This window comes from Epinephelus lanceolatus, chromosome 3, assembly GCF_041903045.1.
Source record: "Epinephelus lanceolatus isolate andai-2023 chromosome 3, ASM4190304v1, whole genome shotgun sequence".
In the NCBI taxonomy this organism is placed as follows: Eukaryota; Metazoa; Chordata; class Actinopteri; order Perciformes; family Serranidae; genus Epinephelus; species Epinephelus lanceolatus.
Window position 1 is genome coordinate 49343578 of NC_135736.1, and position 18339 is coordinate 49361916.

The window sequence follows — 18339 nt, forward strand, 5'->3', positions numbered from 1 at the left end:
GCATACGGTGATCACTGCAGCAATCGCCTACGTGATCAGATTGCACAGCTTCTATAGGCTAGGCTGCAAAATTTAAAATGCATATTGATTACCTCTATAGCCTATACTTCCACATATTTCTGTATCATGATGTTGTTGAATTTCATATCTGGCCTACATTATTCAAGTAACGTTTTAATATTGCAATTTATAATAAGTTTATGTGGTTTTGTGTGTGTGTGTGTGTGTGTGTGTGTGTGAGTGTGTTTTTCTGTCAGCAGTTTGGAAAAGTTAAAATGTCACGTCCATATTGCAAGGAATTGTGGGTAATTAAACTACTGAAGTATGCTGAAGTCTGCACCCCAAGCGGACTCTCTGGAAGTCTGCAGAAAGTCCGCTTGAGGCCCCTTGTGGACTGAATGAATTGTGGATGTGGACAGCCCTAAGCACTCCCGGACTTCCCGTGAACTCGCCCGCAAAGTTTGTGAGTCTGCAAGTGTGGTGAAGTGCGGACATTTGGATTCAGTCACTCTGAGTGCTTCTGTCACTGAGTTATAGAAGTCTCAACACAATGAAATGAAAGTGTTTTTTTTATTATCTTCGCCTAAATATCTCCTTAAAAAAAGCTGCTGCAGATGACTACAAGAAGGAGGTATTAGCTGGGAAACAAAAGGGGACCGTAGCATGAAGCCTCTCATAGTCCAAATTCAAATTAGATTACAATATCACAGAAGAAAAACATTTTACACGTTTTAAACTTCTGTCCAGGCGCTTTTCAAAACAGAATTAACGACTCACAGTATGAGTTATGACTGACAATTGAGCTGCAAGGACTGGAGCTTTCCAACAGTAGTTTGTTTGAGTAAAGCACTTAAACATTGTGGTTGTTTACACATTATAATCATCAAAGGTCAAATCAAAACCATGTGAGGGCCTGCAGGAAGGCAGGCTGTCGAATTGTTAAGAGATTGTTGCTTCATTAACAGACTGACTATTAGATCAGAACTTCACAATGACTCGTCGTCATGGATCTACTTCATTGAGAAATTTTATGCAGATACACAAGCTGTTGATTTAAACTACTTTAACATGTGCTGCCTTGTTTTCTTGAATCTAAGTGAACACACCCTTACACTTTCTCAGACCAGGTTTCAGCCTCTGCTCTCCACCGTGATCCAACCTGGAGGAGGAAACAAAGTCAGAATGAACCTTCAGAAGCTTCCTCATCATTCATCACCATAAATCTTCACTCAGAGCCTCAAGCCTTTGCCTCTTTATAAAAAGATCTTGCATATCTGCAGCTCACTCAGAATGCTGCTGCAACAGTCTGAACAAAGTCCTGAGCAAAGTCAGTCATCCACCCTACGAGAAATCCTGATCTGGATTTAGATCTGGTACAGAGTGTGAGCCAACAGGTGTCAGCTTGGCCATGTGACAGAGAAACTGTGAGAGCTCTTGTTGTCTGCTCATACCTGAGAGTGTCCAGTCTCCAGTGTGGGTCCTCCAGTCCAGCAGTCAGCAGCTTCACTCCTGAGTCTCCTGGATGATTGTAGCTCAGGTCCAGCTCTCTCAGATGGGAGGGGTTGGATCTCAGAGCTGAGGCCAGAGAGGTACAGCCTTCCTCTGTGATCAGACAGCCTGACAGCCTGGAGACAGATGGACAGACACAGAGTTTACACATAAGTACATGTCTTTTTGTGTTCTAATGGGTGTCCTTTTCCTTGATAATCAGACTTCCTCATCATCCTGTGTTAATGACAACAGAATCAGTTATAAATCAGTTATCCTACACTTGCATATGATGTCATAAATTGGTGCCCTGTCCAGATGGAGGGCAAGCAACTGGAGGCAAAGACTACCAACATTGCACAGGTGCCTAGGATTTGTGTTGTTTACCGCTATTCCAATTGATCAAATTGGAACAAACAGCCACTTTAAGTCTCAAAAATAGTGGGACGTAAAGGGGAGAAGAAAAAATGACTAAGAAACAGCAGCAGATGTGGATCAAAAACTTCCATCTTCAGTCAACTAATTTCAAACATTCAAGCTTAAGTGTTGTGTTAAATATGCCCCTAGTTGGGATAACAACGTGCTGTGACAACTTCCCCGTGTTTTTAGCCATGAGCCGGTGTTTCACCAAACCTCTAGGAACAGTAAACCTTAAAGATAGAAATATCTAAAGTTAGCTAACATTACCTAGTAACATTAGTCTGACAGGTGGTGCGTTCATGCATAGAGTTGAAATATAAAAGACAGTTATACTTAAGCTGCTCACTCACAAACCAAACACAGGGCGGCAGTAGTTTCAGTTGTCGACCCAGTGGCACACAAAACTATTGTCGTCCACTAGACTCCCATAGGCTTTCAGCAGCTAACTTAGGAACATTAGTGATGTTATGGGGTCCGGAGGACGAGGTAATTCGTAATGACAATCGTTTCCACACCGAGTAAATTGGCCAAGTTGTGGCCTTTTGTATGTAACACGACCAACATGAGGTTCAATTTTCTGTCGTTATCTGCTGCCCACAGATTTATCCAAAACAATGTATGTAGTCACTTTCCTCTATATCCAATTCATGCAGTATATAAACGTATCACTTCCTGCCCTCCATCCGAATTTTTTACATTAAAATAGTCAAGTGATTGCAAACAAAATACTGTTGGATATCATCAGTGACATTAATTTGTATGGCCAATACCATTTAAATGACCATCTGTTAAACAGGTGGTGAAACCTGACCTGAGAGTTTCCAGTGTACAGTTTTGACTCTCCAGTCCAGCAGAGAGCAGCTTCACTCCTGAATCCTGCAGGTCATTGTTATTCAGGCCCAGGTGTCTCAGACTAGAGGACTGGGAGCTGAGAACCAAGGAGAACTCCTGACAGCATTTCTTTGTGAGCCTAGTTTGACTCAACCTAAAATGAAAAATAAGAAACATATTTTCTGATTTTTCAATTTAGTTTCTCAGAACTGTCTGTGGCGGAGCCGGGACACTTTAAATTTTGGCATTGACAATAACATTTGATTTTGAGAAAAAAACTGAATTGATAAAGGAAACACTGACATTGAAACTCATATACTGACACTAAATAATAAAACATGCACATTAAAAACATTTCATTTTAGTTTGATATTTTTGCATGCTGATGTGTTTTTTGATGACAAGTTTCAGATTTTTTTTCTTTAGGACACTTGTGACACATCTACCACTGTTTTGCAGTGGAGAAAAGGAGTTTAAAAAACAGGTTTATTGACAAGTAGATTTTCGTACACAAGCAATTTACCTTGCTGATTATGGTGGTCATGAAAAATAAAGTTCTCATTCAGTCATAGGCATGCAGTGCGAAACTAGACCATAAAACATTTTTTGAGGCACAATATGGTGTTACACACATGCATCAGAGTGAGTTCTGACCTGAGAGTTTCCAGTGTACAGTGTGGACTTTCAAGTCCAGCAGAGAGCAGCTTCACTCCTGATTCGTGCAGGTTGTTGTTACTCAGGTCCAGCTCTCTGAGACGAGAGGACTGAGAGCTGAGAACTGGGAACAGAGCACCACAGCTTCTCTCTGACAGATTACAGCCACTCAGCCTAAAGGAGAGTCAGAGATAAATAAATACTGATACTGTTTCTATTCTCTATAATGTACTAAAAGCTTCTCAGTTTTAGAATTTCCTTATTTCTATTGATGACTTACTAATTGGTTATGAAGGATCTGGCTCTTAGTTCCAGTTTTCTCAAATTAAAGGCCTGGGATCTAAGAACTGAAGTTGAGTCCTGACATTGTATATCTGTTGATCTCTAGCAGACAACTATTGATTTTGTAGGCTGAAGTGTGTGACTTTGGTTTGCATATTTTATCAACTCTAGCTAGCTAGGATAAGACAATGCTAATACTAAATCTCTGTGAACTAGTTGTAAACTACCGTTAAACTTCAATTAATATCCCAGGCCCTTATTTGCTTAAACCACTGAAACCAATGGACCTATATTTGAAACAGGCATCTATTTGGAACTGGCCTTTATTTTCTCTCACATGTTGCTCAGCAAAGATGAGGAGATACAATCAAATTGTTTATATAAACCAGTATGAATATTGCTTGTTCAGATTTAGGCTGAATCATTCATCTGATCTAGCTTCGTCAGACAGCACATCAGAGAGAGATAGTCACGGCTTTCAAGGATTATGGCACCCGGGATACCGACACAACACCACTTTATCCTGTTTAAACAATACTTACAATTTAGATTAATTTTCACAAAAAAAACAACTTTTGTTTCTTTTGATCTGAGGACCCTTACAGACTACAGAAATATGAATAACTTACAGGGTAATTGAGGAATGAGATACATAATTTGAGGTAGCCAACACCTCGCTTTTGTACATCCAAAGACTTCTATAAAAAATGAATTGCTTAGCAACTAGACAAGGCGTCTAACTGCAACAGGAGTGTCAGAATGTATAGCCACGCCAGGCTAGTAAAAGAGACTGGGTTTATAATGGAAGTTTTACGGTACATCTCCAGGTGACTTTTTAAATGTTAAAGAGTATAATCTAACCTGAGAGTCTCCAGCACACAGTGTGGACTTTCCATTTTAGCATAGAGCAGCTTCACTCCTGAATCCTGCAGGTTGTTGTTACTCAGGTCCAGCTCTCTGACACGAGAGGACTGGGAGCTGAGAACTGAGGACAGCTCCTGACAGCATTTCTCTGTGAGCCTGGAGTGACTCAAGCTGAAATAGAAATAAAGAATATTTCCTCTATTTTGCTTGAGCATCCCAGATATGTTCAGTGTGAATGTATGGTTACATTGTACCTTGATTGTCTGAGTGGATAGACTATCTCTATTCCATATGTACAGAGAATGATCTCCCTGCTGTCAGGGTATGTGGATACTTCTAAAAGACACATGGGCTTGCCCAGCCACATCCTAGGGTTAACCTATAAATCACCTGTGCTGGCACGTAATCACTAATAGTTTTATCAAATCTGTCTCCAAGTGGCCTTAAAGCTGCAGAGAACCAAGGTTACAATGTAACCACACATTCTCAATTGTATCAAGACTATCTCTCCACTCCATCACATATTCCATTTCCATTGTATGGTGAACTCTTTGAGTGAGGAGACAATGCTACTCATAAGCCCAATCAGTGACACAGTGGTAACACGTAAACTATTTACCTCAAGGCCCTGCAAACAGCAAAGGCAAAGCTTGAGATGCAGAGGGGCGGCTGAGGCTAGTCAGCAAGACACAAGACTGACTCAAGGAAACAAATTAAATGCCCTGCAAGAGGCAAGGCCAAACTGAAATGAATTGGCCATGGTCAGCCCACAAACAGCTGAGCTCACCAAGGGAGACACAAACAGGTGACAAATTAGCATAGCCCACAAGGCCTAGTCACTGTTTAGTCACATCCATCTTTTACTCACTGAAGAAGGGGCTGGCTGCTAAGTTCAGACTGTAAAACCTGGAGAATATGGACTGAGATGCCCATGTGGCTGCTGTACATATAGTAGTGAGAGAGGCTCCCTGCCACAAGGCTCATAAGGGATCAGCCCCAAGGGCTGAGTGTGCCCAAAGTCCGGTTGAGACCGGCACACCCAAAAACACATATACAGTCAGGTCCATAATTATTTGGACAATGATACAGTTGTTGTCATTTTGGCTCTGTACACCACCACAATGGGTTTTAAATGAAACAATGAATACCCGCTTAAAGTGCAGACTCTCAGCTTTCATTTAAGGCTTTTTTCAAAAATGTAGTATGAACCGTGTAGGAATGACAACCATTTCTTCACACAGTCCCCCGACTTTAAGGGCTCATAAGTATTTGGACAAACTAACATAATCATCAATTAAACAGTCAGTTTTAATACTTGGTTGCAAATCCTTTACAGTCAATGACTGCCTGAAGTGTTGGACACATAGGCATCATCAGATGCTGGGTTTCTTCCCTGGTGATGCTCTGCCAGCCCTTTACTGCAGCCGTCTGCACTTCCTGCTTGTGTTTTGGGTGTTTTGCCCTCAGTTTTGGCTTCAGCAAGAGAAACGCATGCTCAATTGGATTCAGGTCAGATGATATGACTTGGCCATTGCAGAAGATTCCTCTTCTTTGCCTTAAAAATGTCTTTGGTTGCTTTTGCAATATGCTTCAGGTCAATGTCCAACTGCACTGTGAAGCATCGTCCAATGAGTTTTGAAGCATTTGGTTGAATCTGAGCAGATAATGGTGCCCCAAACACTTCAGCTTTCATCCTGCTGCTCTTGACAGCAAGACAAGACTTCACTAGAATAAATACAGAGGGTTTATCACAAGATGCAAACCATTGGTTAGCCTTGAAAATGGAAGGCCAGATTAGAGTTTGTCAAAAACCATCTAAAAAGCCTGTACAGTTGTGGAACAGCATACTATGGACAGATAAAACAAAGATCAACTACCAGAATGATGGGAAGACAAGAGAAGGAAGAAGGGAAGGAACTGCTCATGATCCAAAGCACACCACCTCATCAGTGAAGCATGGTGGAGGTACTGTTATGTCATGGCCATGTATGGCTGCCAGTGGAACTGGTTCTCTCGTATTTATTGATGATGTGACTGCTGAGAAGAGCAGCAGGATGAAAGCTGAAGTGTTTGGGGCACCATTATCTGCTCAGATTCAACCAAATGCTTCAAAACTCATTGGACGATGCTTCACAGTGCAGTTGGACATTGACCTGAAGCATATTGCAAAAGCAACCAAAGACATTTTTAAGGCAAAGAAGTGGAATGTTCTGCAATGGCCAAGTCATATCATCTGACCTGAATCCAACTGAGCATGCGTTTCTCTTGCTGAAGCCAAAACTGAGGGCAAAACACCCAAAACACAAGCAGGAAGTGCAGACGGCTGCAGTAAAGGGCTGGCAGAGCATCACCAGGGAAGAAACCCAGCATCTGATGATGCCTATGTGTCCAACACTTCAGGCAGTCATTGACTGTAAAGGATTTGCAACCAAGTATTAAAACTGACTGTTTAATTGATGATTATGTTAGTTTGTCCAAATACTTATGAGCCCTTAAAGTCGGGGGACTGTGTGAAGAAATGGTTGTCATTCCTACACGGTTCATACTACATTTTTGAAAAAAAAAAGCCTTAAATGAAAGCTGAGAGTCTGCACTTTAAGCAGGTATTCATTGTTTCATTTAAAACCCATTGTGGTGGTGTACAGAGCCAAAATGATGACAACTGTATCATTGTCCAAATAATTATGGACCTGACTGTACCTGCTGAATTGTGTCAACAACCCAGTGGAACAGCCCAGGCTTCAACAAGGGTCTACCCAAATGACTGAGTTTGAAGTAAACAAACAGCTGATCAGTCTTCCCTGATGTACTCTGTCTGCCGAGGCTCTGACATAGCATAGCATGGACAGGAGCTGCACAACCTCCTGTCCTCCTTCAGAAGGGGAAAGTGCCCATAGCTCAAGTGGCTGAGCCAGGTGGAACTCGGATGGAACCTTGAACAGGAACGCTGTACTGGGGCAAAAGATTACACCCGACTCATCCTGCAAGACCCTGCAGCATACACTGTGAACTGGCAGTGCACGGAGTTCACCTAGCCTTCTGGCAGAGGTAATGGCCAACAGGAATGCTGTTTTGAGAGAGACCCATTTCAGTTCAGCAACCCTAAGGGGCTCAAAGGGGGGGGGCGCTGAAGTGATCCGAGGCCTACATCCAAATCCCATGGAAAGGACAAAGGTCTAGTCCTTTGAACTGTCAGCCTATGGGCACCTATGAGAAACCAGGAAATCAGGGAACAGTCATCTTTGCTTAGTGTGAATGTGCCCATACGAACTGCCTTGACGGCTGCCATTATCCCTGCCATTATCCCTGCCAGGTTAGGGCAGACTTCCCTGCCTGAGTAGGCGTCCACCTGCTGAACCTTGCACCGTGTAGAGCCGTCTCCCAGCGGTACAAATAGGGATGGGTATCATTAAGATTTTAATGATACTCCTTATTGATTTGGTACTTTATCGGTACTCTTATAGGTTCTTTTTTTATTTCTAAATAACTGCTTTTCAGAAAATATATTGATTTAAAAAGAATAAATCCAGAACAGGATTATTGAATATTTGAAATAAAACAAATTGTTGTTTCTGAAACGGTAATTTTTACAACAGAAAAGTCACTATATAAACATTATTCCAGACATCACAATACTGAGTGAAGTTTAGTATTCATCAGTCAGTCCTCCTGTCCTCTGTCCTCTGTCCTCCTGTCCTGCTCCCTCTCTGCTGATGTGATTCACTGTGTGCAGGTAACATTAGTGCTGGTAGAGAGAGTTGGGGCTGTTTGTCTCAGCCAGCAGCTTAGTTTAAAAGTGTCAAACTAAGTTAGTCTACATGCAGACAGCTGTCATTTAAGCTTATTAGTAACAATTCACTATTAGCCGAACTAGCGTGCTGTCTAAATCAGCGTGTAAGACATAACTTTAGTGTCGGTGGATGAGAGACTGTGGAAGGAGCATATTGAATATTGCTGTCTACATGTTCATCATGCTGAACACATGTATTGATACATTATTGGCATCTTACTAGCTAAGGTTGAATTGCACTTAACAGTAACGAGAGTAGCTGCCGTCAAATCAGGTGATTTTAGAGTTATCTTAACTTCGTTTCCACCGGGGCCGCTCAGCTGTTCACCAGTTACCGTGTCGTGTAGGCGTGTGTGTGTATGTGGTGGAGATCAGTGCTGGCACAGTGCGCAGATGAGAGGCTGCAGGATGATAATGAATTATACCAAAATGTGTAAAAGTACTGATAAAGGAATCAATACCATCAGAGCTCATCAAAACTATGGTCTTTGATAATTTAGCCCCGGGGCTAATTTAGTACTGGGTTTCAGTACACATCCCTAGGTACAAAATGGCAACTCTAGCGGATGGGGCCCGGGCCTCTTGTATAGTCCTCACTACAGGCTTTGACAAGCCCAAAGCTAGGAGGCCGCCCCTTTCAGGGGCCAGACCACCAATCTGAGCCCTGCTGGTGGAACAGGGTCCTGCTCGCCTGCTACAGCAGGTTTTGCTGAAGTGGGGGCTGGAGCGGAGTGAAAGGAGGAAAGGCGTAAAGCAGACCTTGAGGCCATGGGTGTGCCAGAGCATCCCATTCCAGAGGTGGATAGTTGTCCCTCAGGAAAGGGCTACCTGAAACTTCTTGTGCCCTTGGTATAGGGCCATAATGGCTCCAGGTTTAGCCAAACAGGTTTGTGAAGCCATAGCCTTCAGACCATCCATTACTCAGCAGTTCCTGCCAGGGCAGGTGGCTTTGCCAGGCATAGAGTTGGAGGGAGAGACCAGCAGAGAAAGGGCTTGATCCATTAAACAACATTGTTAGATGACTGGGTGTTTTGTAGGTTAGCCCCAGGCGTGACTGGACAAGCAGGTGTGTCTTAAAGAAGTATCTGCGTACCCTGACAGCAGGGGGATCATCCCTGTACATATGGAATATATAATGGAGTGGGGAGAAAGCCTTGATACGATAGAGAAAAGGGTTCAGTGTATATATCGAGTGGATTGTTATTGATGGAAAGTGCGAACATATTGTCATCAAAGTATAAACCAAAGGAATATTTGTCTCTTTCATATAGTTTGTTAGCAATAATTCAAGAATGTTTCACTAATGGGTAAACAGTGTCATGTGTTATGATGAAAACTTATGACAGCCCGCTCCGCTTAGAATTTTCTGTCTGAAATATGCTGGACACAAGATGTGTACTACTTCACTTAAAAGTCCACTCTCAGTGTGTGTGCCCTGAAGGCATCAAGCTTACACATTCATGTGCTCACCCAGAAATCTCTCCAATTTACACAGGTGCAATACAATGTTGCACAAAAGTATCACAATTTGATCTGACCTGAGAGTCTCCAGTGTACAGTGTGGATTCTCCAGTCCAGCAGAGAGCAGCTTCACTCCTGAATCCTTCAGTTTGTTGTTACTCAGGTCCATCTCTCTCAGACTGGAGGACTGGGAGCTGAGAACTGAGGACAGAGCTCCACAGCTTCTCTCTGACAGATTACAACCACTCAGTCTGAAAAAGAGTCAGATCACAAAATTAATACATTTTAGGCTTAAATGAACTACACTGTAATTTTCATTCATTCATCTGTGGAGGACCAATCATACAGAAGATAAAAGGACATTAAAATTGATCAACTTATCAATTTGTTGACTTAATCTTGTTACTTGAAATTGACTGAGACATTCATCGTTGAGTACAACCCATCACATGTGACAGAGTTAGTATCTGCAGTTATCTCCACACTTACAGAGCTTTGTTGGAAGCTTTGACCACTGGCAGCAGCCTCAGAAGAGCCTCTTCTGAAGCAAAGTATTTCTTCAGGTCAAACACGTCCAGGTCGTTTTCTGATGACAGTAAGATGAAGACGAGAGCTGACCACTGAGCAGGAGACAGTTTATCTGTGGACAGACTTCCTGAACTCAGGTACTGTTGGATCTCCTCCACTAGAGAACGATCATTCAGCTCGTTCAGACAGTGGAACAGGTTGATGCTTTGCTCTGGAGACAGATTCTCACTGATCCGACTTTTGATGTACTCGACTGTATCCTGATTGGTCTCTGAGCTTCTTTTCTTTTTCAGCAGGTCTCGTAGGTGTTTCTGATTGGTCTGCAGTGAAAGACCCAGGAGGAATCGGAGGAACAAGTCGAGGTGTCCATTTGGACTCTGTAAGGCCTTGTCAATAGCAAACATGTGGACCTCTGTCATAGATGTTTTGCTGAAAACCTTTCGCACTTGTTCGCCACTTGTTTGCCCTGGTTCAGACATCACATTCTTGTTTCTGTTAACGAGTTCCCTCTCTACATATAAAGCTGCCAGAAACTCCTGAACACTCAAATGGACAAAGCTGAACATCCTGTCTTCATCTTTCTTCCTCCCACGTTCCTCTTTGAAGATCTCTGTGAACACTCCTGAGCACACCGAGGCTCCACTGACATCAATGCCACTCTCTTTGAGATCTCTCTCGTAGAAGATCAGGTTGCCCTTTTCCAGTTGGTGAAAAGCCAGTTTTGCTAATGATTTAACGTAGTGAAGGCACTGTTTTTGGTTGTACTTCTCTTTTGTCTGATGGATCTGAAACTTCAAAAATTCTGCGTACATCTCAGTCAGGGTCTTGGGCAGCTCTCCTTCCTCTCTGGTCTTCATGACATCCTCCAAAACTGTAGCAGTGATCCAGCAGAAGACTGGGATGTGGCACATGATGTGGAGGCTTCGTGATTTCTTGATGTGGGAGACGATTCTGCTGGCCTGCTCCTCATCTCTGAATCTCTTTCCGAAGTACTCCTCTTTCTGCTGGTCAGTGAATCCTCTAACCTCTGTCATGATGTCCACAAAATCAGAATGGATCTGATTGGCTGCTGCAGGTCGTGTGGTTATCCAGAGGCGAGCAGAGGGAAGCAGATTCTTCTTGATGAGGTTTGTTACCAGCACATCCACCGGGATCGACTCTGTCACATCAAAGTCCGCCTCCTGGTTTTCATTATTAGAACAGTCCAGTTGAAGGCGGCTCTCATCCAGTCCATCCAACACAAAGAGAAGTTTGAACCTGCTCTTGTCAAAGTTGGTGTTTCCTGATGACTGCAGAGTTGCAAAGATGTAATTAAGAGCTTCTCTCGTGATGTCTTTGGTCTCCCTGATACATTCATGAATGAGCTCTGCCAAACACAACTTCTCTCTTTTCCATAAATTCAGCTGGCGGAAGGTGAAGGGGAAAACAAGATGCACATCTTGATTGGTTCTTTTTTCAGTCCAGTCCAACACAAACTTGCGCACAAGAAATGTTTTTCCAATTCCTGCGATTCCATTGGTCAGCACTGTTCTAATGGGTTTATATCTTCCAGAGGGGGGTTTGAACATATCACTAGGTTTGATTGTTTTCTCTGTATCTGTTGGCTTCCTCTTTGCCTCAATCTGTGTGGCCTCATGCTGTGTGTTGATGTGTACGTCACCTCCAGCTGTGATGTACAGCTCTGTGTAGATATCATCCAGACGCTGCTCATCCTTCTTCTGTGCCCACCCCTCTTGTGCACACATGAACTTATCTTGGAAGTGTGACTGAAGTAGGTGTTGGTAATATGAGATGTGCCGTGGCTCTGGTACTGGAACAATCACATCTGTATGACATCAGCCAAAATACAATTATTTGAATATCTAAAGGCAATTGAATCAAACTCAACTGGACTTAGTTTTGTCTTAGAAGACGTTTCACCTCTTATCCAAGAGGCTTCATCAGTTCATGCTTGTCTGACTAGGCTGGAACTAGTCTGACAAACTGGTGTGGAAAAACCCAGGTATTTATCCTCTGGGGAGGTCTTCCCAAGGCCAATGATGTCACTGGTTCATTAGTGCTCCAACGGTGTGTCAACGACGGTTGTTAGAGTCACATGAGGTCATTTGTGAATGACCATTGTTTTTAAAGGTTAAGCTGTTAAATCTCCTGGGCAAGGATAAAAGGACAGCATCATCATCCTTGCCTGTCGTTGACACACCGTTGGAGCACTAATGAACCAGTGACATCATTGGCCTTGTGAAGACCTCCCCAGAGGATAAATACCTGGGTTTTTCCACACCAGTTTGTCAGACTACTTCCAGCCTAGTCAGACAAGCATGAACTGATGAAGCCTCTTGGATAAGAGGTGAAACGTCTTTTAAGACAAAACTAAGTCCAGTTGCGTTTGATTCAGTTACCTTGAGATAACTATGACCTGGATAAATGAGAATATCCACAGGCAATTATTTGAATATAACATGTCTTTATTTCCTCATAAAATCAAAGACGTTTGTATAAAACTTTGGGATAATTAGTGTATGAATTGATGCGTTATGGTTGGCCATAACGCCATAACGACCTTACAAGACATCAATCATGTCTTGTAAGGTCACATTGACTTTGACCACCAAATTCTAATCATTTTGTTCTTAAGCCCAAGTAGACGTTTGTACAAAATTTTTAAAAAACATTCTTCAAGGTGTTCTTGAGATATTGTGTTGAGAATGTGACAGACAGGGTCACAGTGACCTTGACCTTTTACCACCACATTCTAATCAATTCATTCATAACCCAAAGTGGACATTTGTACCAACTTTAAAGGAATTACCTTAAGGTGTTCTTGAGATATTGTGTTCATGAGAATGAAACAGATGCAAGGTAAAAACACAAGTGTTTTGTCTGTGGGTTATAATGGAGCTGATTTGTGTATTTGTGTTTAAAAATTAACCCTTCGCTAGGCCCCGGTCAAGCTGTCGGAGCTAGCATGGAGCCCACACTGTCACTAACTGCTCTCCCTGAAGAAATATTTTTAGAAAAATAAAAAAGCTACTCCTGAGAGAAGCAGACAGAGGGGTCTGCAGTCTGTTTGAAGGATATATCCAGGATGTCAAACTGACTCAGCAGCAACAACAGGTTAAAAAGACAAAGATAGTTAGAAGCTGAAGCCAAACTATAGGCTACAGATCACAGTGTAAAAGTGAACCACCACATCACTGCTGAGTGAGAACTGTCCCTTCACCAGTGAGGGAAAACTGCTGCCAGCCGCCAGACATCTGCCACTGGACTTCCACTGGCGGACGGACAGGGAGACCTGGGGGAAGTCCAACAAGCTGGTTGAATATCAGCAAAGTTTTCCCTGCTTCCCTTCACTGGTTCCTGTACAGGTCTTTATTCACTGTTACAATCATTTAAAAGCAAAAGCAGCATGTGTATACATTCAGAGGGCTTTACCTTCAGTAGCTACATAACCCTACACTTTTTGGGTTTGACTTTGGTTTTGGAACAGGGAAGAAACATATATCTTCTTCCAATGGAACACAGCCGATGCCACGCCATGATTGGCCAGTCTGGGTTCCAGGGGCGGAACTTAGCGAAGGGTCACTTGTTGCTATAAGGCCATGTTTAATGTGTGTTAGAGGTTTTGAATCAATCGAACTTAACAGCACTTCAAAGAAACTCCACCGCCAACTAGTGTCTTAGAGGTGTAACTGCAGAGCAAAACAGACACACCAACGCACAAGTCTAAGTGCTCACACTGGCGTAGGTTCTGCTTAGGCTACGGTGTAGGATCTGCGTAGAGCCAAAGCACAAATATAAATCTGCCTTAAGACGTGTGGACGCTCTGATGATGCTTTGACTAAATTTCAGTGAGTTCTCCTGTCTTTGCTTTCCCACAGTTACAATAAAGTCATGATGTCTCACACAAAAAGTAAAACTTACACTTTATACATACCAGAGAATACAGCAGCTTTACCTTCGCTCTGAGAGGAGGAAATTCTTCTGTTCTCTGAAGTCTCTCCAATGTCACCGACATCCACTGACACTGTGTGGGACAGGTTGTGTTATTTTTTAATTGGACTTACTACCCCTTATTTATCATTAACTTAATTAGTGCTTGTTAACTAACTTTCATTTTTAGCTTTTTTTAAAAATGTGTTTGTGATTGCAGCAGCATAGAGGGCGGTGATCTATGCATTATGTGGCTGCATTTAATTGGCCACAGCTGGTGACTGATCGTTGGGGCGGCAGTATATGGTGCAGCGGTCCTCCGCTGTCTTCATTTGTGCTCCCCCACCACATCACTTCCGGTCCAGAGGTGTGTCGTCCTAACAGGTATTGCCACTCTCTGCTGCTTCACTTCACAGTCTGTTTTCCCATGAAAAGCAATGCACCAAAATTCGTACATATCCCACTACGTAATCATGAGCCAGTAATTCGAGCATAACCCACATATTTTAGAAGGCTGCGAAAACGTGACCAATGCACTGACGCGAGGAAAAAAGGACGTGGTTGCAAATGGTCCAGTAAGGGGATAGGCTTGAGTGGTGGATGGATCGCGAACACTTTCCCAGAGACCTTCCACTGGAGACCAGTGTTTGGAACTATGTGAACTTTGAGTCATTTTTAAAGGACGTCCTCACCATGTTTCCTCTCCCTAAGCTGAACCTCAGTAGCTTTATTTGCCTAAACCTAAACTCCATGTCGTTGATTAGGATGTAACGTCATTCATGGGTGCTAATTTGTCTGATATCATATGAATTGTGTGAGGATACATTGCTTGCATTAATATCTCAGTGTCTCAAACTGAGGAGTAAATAAAAGAATAAACCAGGCGGTGTCATCACACCTCTGATGATTGACAACCTGAACATTTTCTCATAATTATGAGATCAGGCCTCCAATTGTTCTTCTTTGGTGAATACAATGAGCGTCTGTACAAAGAGCCTGTTCCTCTACAAGTATTGTGTTGCTCATGTCAACTCACTGTTTTTGCCTGAAAATACAAAATAAAAAGGTGTGACTGACCTCGTGGTGCTGAGCTGGTGTCTGACAGACTCTGCACCAGATCATTCCTGTTGATCTTCTCTAAGACCTTCTTGGTCACCTTCAGAGCTCCATCAGGTTTATAGGTGTTCACCATCACATTCACTGTGTCCCGCCTTTTTGCTTCCTCCAGTTTGGACACTTTGATGGCTTGGTAGCCTCCCAGGATGTCAGGCTGCTGCAGGTACCATTTGAAGGTCTTAAAGTCATCGTCTTTCAGATCCTCCAGAGTGTTCAAAAGGTCCTCTGTCGTCATCGTGGCCTCCTGCTAAAATCAAGCAATCATTTGTTTGTAGAATCTGGACAGTTACAGCCACACATTCAAAGAGCTGAAGTCTGCCACATTATCCATTAGCTTTGGTTCCACTGACCACTTTTTAACACCACACTTAATATAACGCCATGCACATCACTCACATCAGGCTGTTCTCATGCACTGTTTGTGTGTTTTCCTATGAAAAATAATGCATACTTACCCTATGAAATCATGAGCCACTAATCTTTGCATACGGTAAGCCATATATTTTGGAGGGCTGCAATCATGTAACCAGTGCTCTGAAGGGGGTAAACAAGAGAGTGGTCCCGAGTGGCCCAGACTGGGGTGGGTTTTATTTTGTAGTTTTGGTCTGTGTTGTCTGTCTGTAACTTACGTTGCTTCCTGTTTTGATCAGGACCCTCTTGAAAAAGAGATTTTTAATCTTGAGAGGTTTTCTTTTTTAGATTTTCTGGTTAAATAAAGGTTTAATAAATTAAGAAAAAATACAGAACTTATCCCTGGAGACTGCTGTTTAGAACTGTGTGAATCATTTTAAGGTACGTCCTCGCCATGTTTCTTTTCCATAACCTCACCTTTGTAACTTTACGTTAATTATAGTTCCTAATTATAACTTTATGTTAAGGACACAACATCATTCATGGGGCACTAATTCATAGGATATCATACAAAGTGTACCCATCATACAAGCGTCCATGATCAGAACTGCATTACTGTATTAACTACATAATGAGCTGAAGCATAAAATGAAAATCACAAAACTCTTACCTGAAAGTTTGGAGAACATTAGAACGTGTCGACAACATCAGAGTCAGGTCACTCTGCAGTCTGGCTGCTGTGTTTGAGTCAATAAGTTTACCAGAAGTGGAGAATGAGGAAATGCACATGTGTGAACATAGAAGTGAAATCCCAACTTCATCTTATTCAGGTTCCTCTTTGTTGTGTGAGTTCCTGTAAAATTTTACATTACACAACTGCATGATGCTGTGTTTGTGTGTTTAGTTGACTCTCGTTGTCCTTTAACCTTTCCAAGATAGAAAAATTGTGGGTTTGGCTCATGGAGATTCAAGACTCATGATGAACGCGTGCAGACACTGAGCCAACGCTGGCCCGAGTGCTGCAAACTGCAGCTGGTTCTAAGGGTGCTTTCACACCTGTAGTTCAGTTCATTTGGCCTGGACTAAGGGGAAAATAATTGATATATTATTGTATTACAATAATGAGGTCGGGCGGCACGGTGGTGTGGTGGTTAGCACTCTCGCCTCACAGCAAGAGGGTTGCCGGTTCGATCCCGGGCGTGGGAGCCCTTCTGTGTGTAGTTTGCATGTTCTCCCCGTGTCAGCGTGGGTTCTCTCCGGGCACTCCGGCTTCCTCCCACAGTCCAAAGACATGCAGGTTAATTGGTGACTCTAAATTGTCCGTAGGTGTGAATGTGAGTGTGAATGGTTGTCTGTCTCTATGTGTCAGTCCTGCGATAGTCTGGCGACCTGTCCAGGGTGAACCCTGCCTCTCACCCAGTGTCAGCTGGGATAGGCTCCACCCCCCTGCGACCCTCAAGAGGATGAAGCAGTTAGAAGATGAATGAATGAATGAATGAATAATGAGGTCACGTGAGGTTCTACAGACTGACAGGTAAGTTGTTGACTGGATTGTTTTGGCGACTGCCATGTTGCATCACCACGACCCATGTGGGGAACTCACATTCTGGTGACTGACAGAGGTTCATGCAACACTTGAATGCTTCTGATGTTTATATTAATGTTCTTCATCACAATGCGCTCACAATGCGCTCACGAAGAAGTAGCTGATTATGAGCATTTATAGTTTTATTTGACTGCAAACTGACTGCATGTTATGAATAATGAACAAGAGGAAGAGACAGTAACTATTCAGAGCTTCTTACTGTGGGATCCCTGATACACCTTTTGAATGGACTTCATCAGCTACTTTGAAACTGTAATACATAACAGATTACTTGTTACCTTCACTGAAAGTAATAAGTTAGTTTACAGTATTACTCTTTGTGTAGAAGAATACGTTACTGATTACCAGAGTTGGGTATAACTCTGACTTTGATTACTTTTTGCAGTAACGAGTAACCTAACGTGTTAGTTTGCTGTTTGAGTAATCAAACACTTGAGTACATTTTCAAACAAGACATCAGTTACTTCCGTTACTTTTAGAACGCTGGTCCTTCAGCTCCGAAACAGCAACGGCTGTCGTTTGGTTCTAATAACGGCGATAACGTTAAACCTATCAGTCTGAAAGAAGCCACGGAGCTTGTGGCTCGCTACGTGGCCGGAGAAATGCTGCCGTTGTCTACGGTGGAGTCTAAATAGGTGGAGTAGGACTCGCTGACAGACATATTTCAGACTCAGGACTTGCATTATACCTGGTACACGCTACACGCTGGTACTCACCAATTATCCCCGGTCGTCTTTCACGGCGTGTGTGATGTCATCGGGTTATTCTTGTCTTATTTTTATCACTTTTACTATTATTTGAGTCACTGTGTGTGTTCATGTGCCAGCCGACATGTTGTTGTAGTCACCTAAAAGCGTCAGCAGATGGCAGGAGCTACATTTGAAGCGCCATATGTAAACTGTCAAGCTACTGTATCTTCCACAGGAAGTTCTGACAAATGTTTCAGAATAAAAGCCTATTTAGAAAATGGAGGGATTCTCTCAGCTGAGGTTATAAGGAGCTTTTAATTTGAAACAAG

General features: G+C 42.8%; 1 protein-coding gene across 8 annotated transcripts in view; it reads right to left on the bottom strand.

Annotated features, from left to right (window-relative positions):
* The window catches only part of LOC117255641 (NACHT, LRR and PYD domains-containing protein 3-like), a 40029-nt gene that overhangs the window by 3518 nt on the left and 18172 nt on the right, over positions 1 to 18339 (bottom strand). For 2 of the 8 annotated variants that reach the window (XM_078166701.1, XM_078166702.1), the window contains exons 3-10: positions 14253 to 14342; positions 10280 to 12143; positions 9868 to 10041; positions 4537 to 4710; positions 3394 to 3567; positions 2720 to 2893; positions 1452 to 1625; positions 1107 to 1159 (exon numbers count right to left, since the gene is read on the bottom strand). In XM_078166701.1, coding sequence (XP_078022827.1) covers positions 1107 to 1159; positions 1452 to 1625; positions 2720 to 2893; positions 3394 to 3567; positions 4537 to 4710; positions 9868 to 10041; positions 10280 to 12143; positions 14253 to 14342 — 2877 coding nt within the window. Of the gene's footprint in view, positions 1 to 1106; positions 1160 to 1451; positions 1626 to 2719; positions 2894 to 3393; positions 3568 to 4536; positions 4711 to 9867; positions 10042 to 10279; positions 12144 to 14252; positions 14343 to 15325; positions 15612 to 16385; positions 16472 to 18339 lie in introns of those variants that run through there. The other 6 variants (XM_078166703.1, XM_078166706.1, XM_078166704.1 and 3 more) reach the window with 6 other exon arrangements.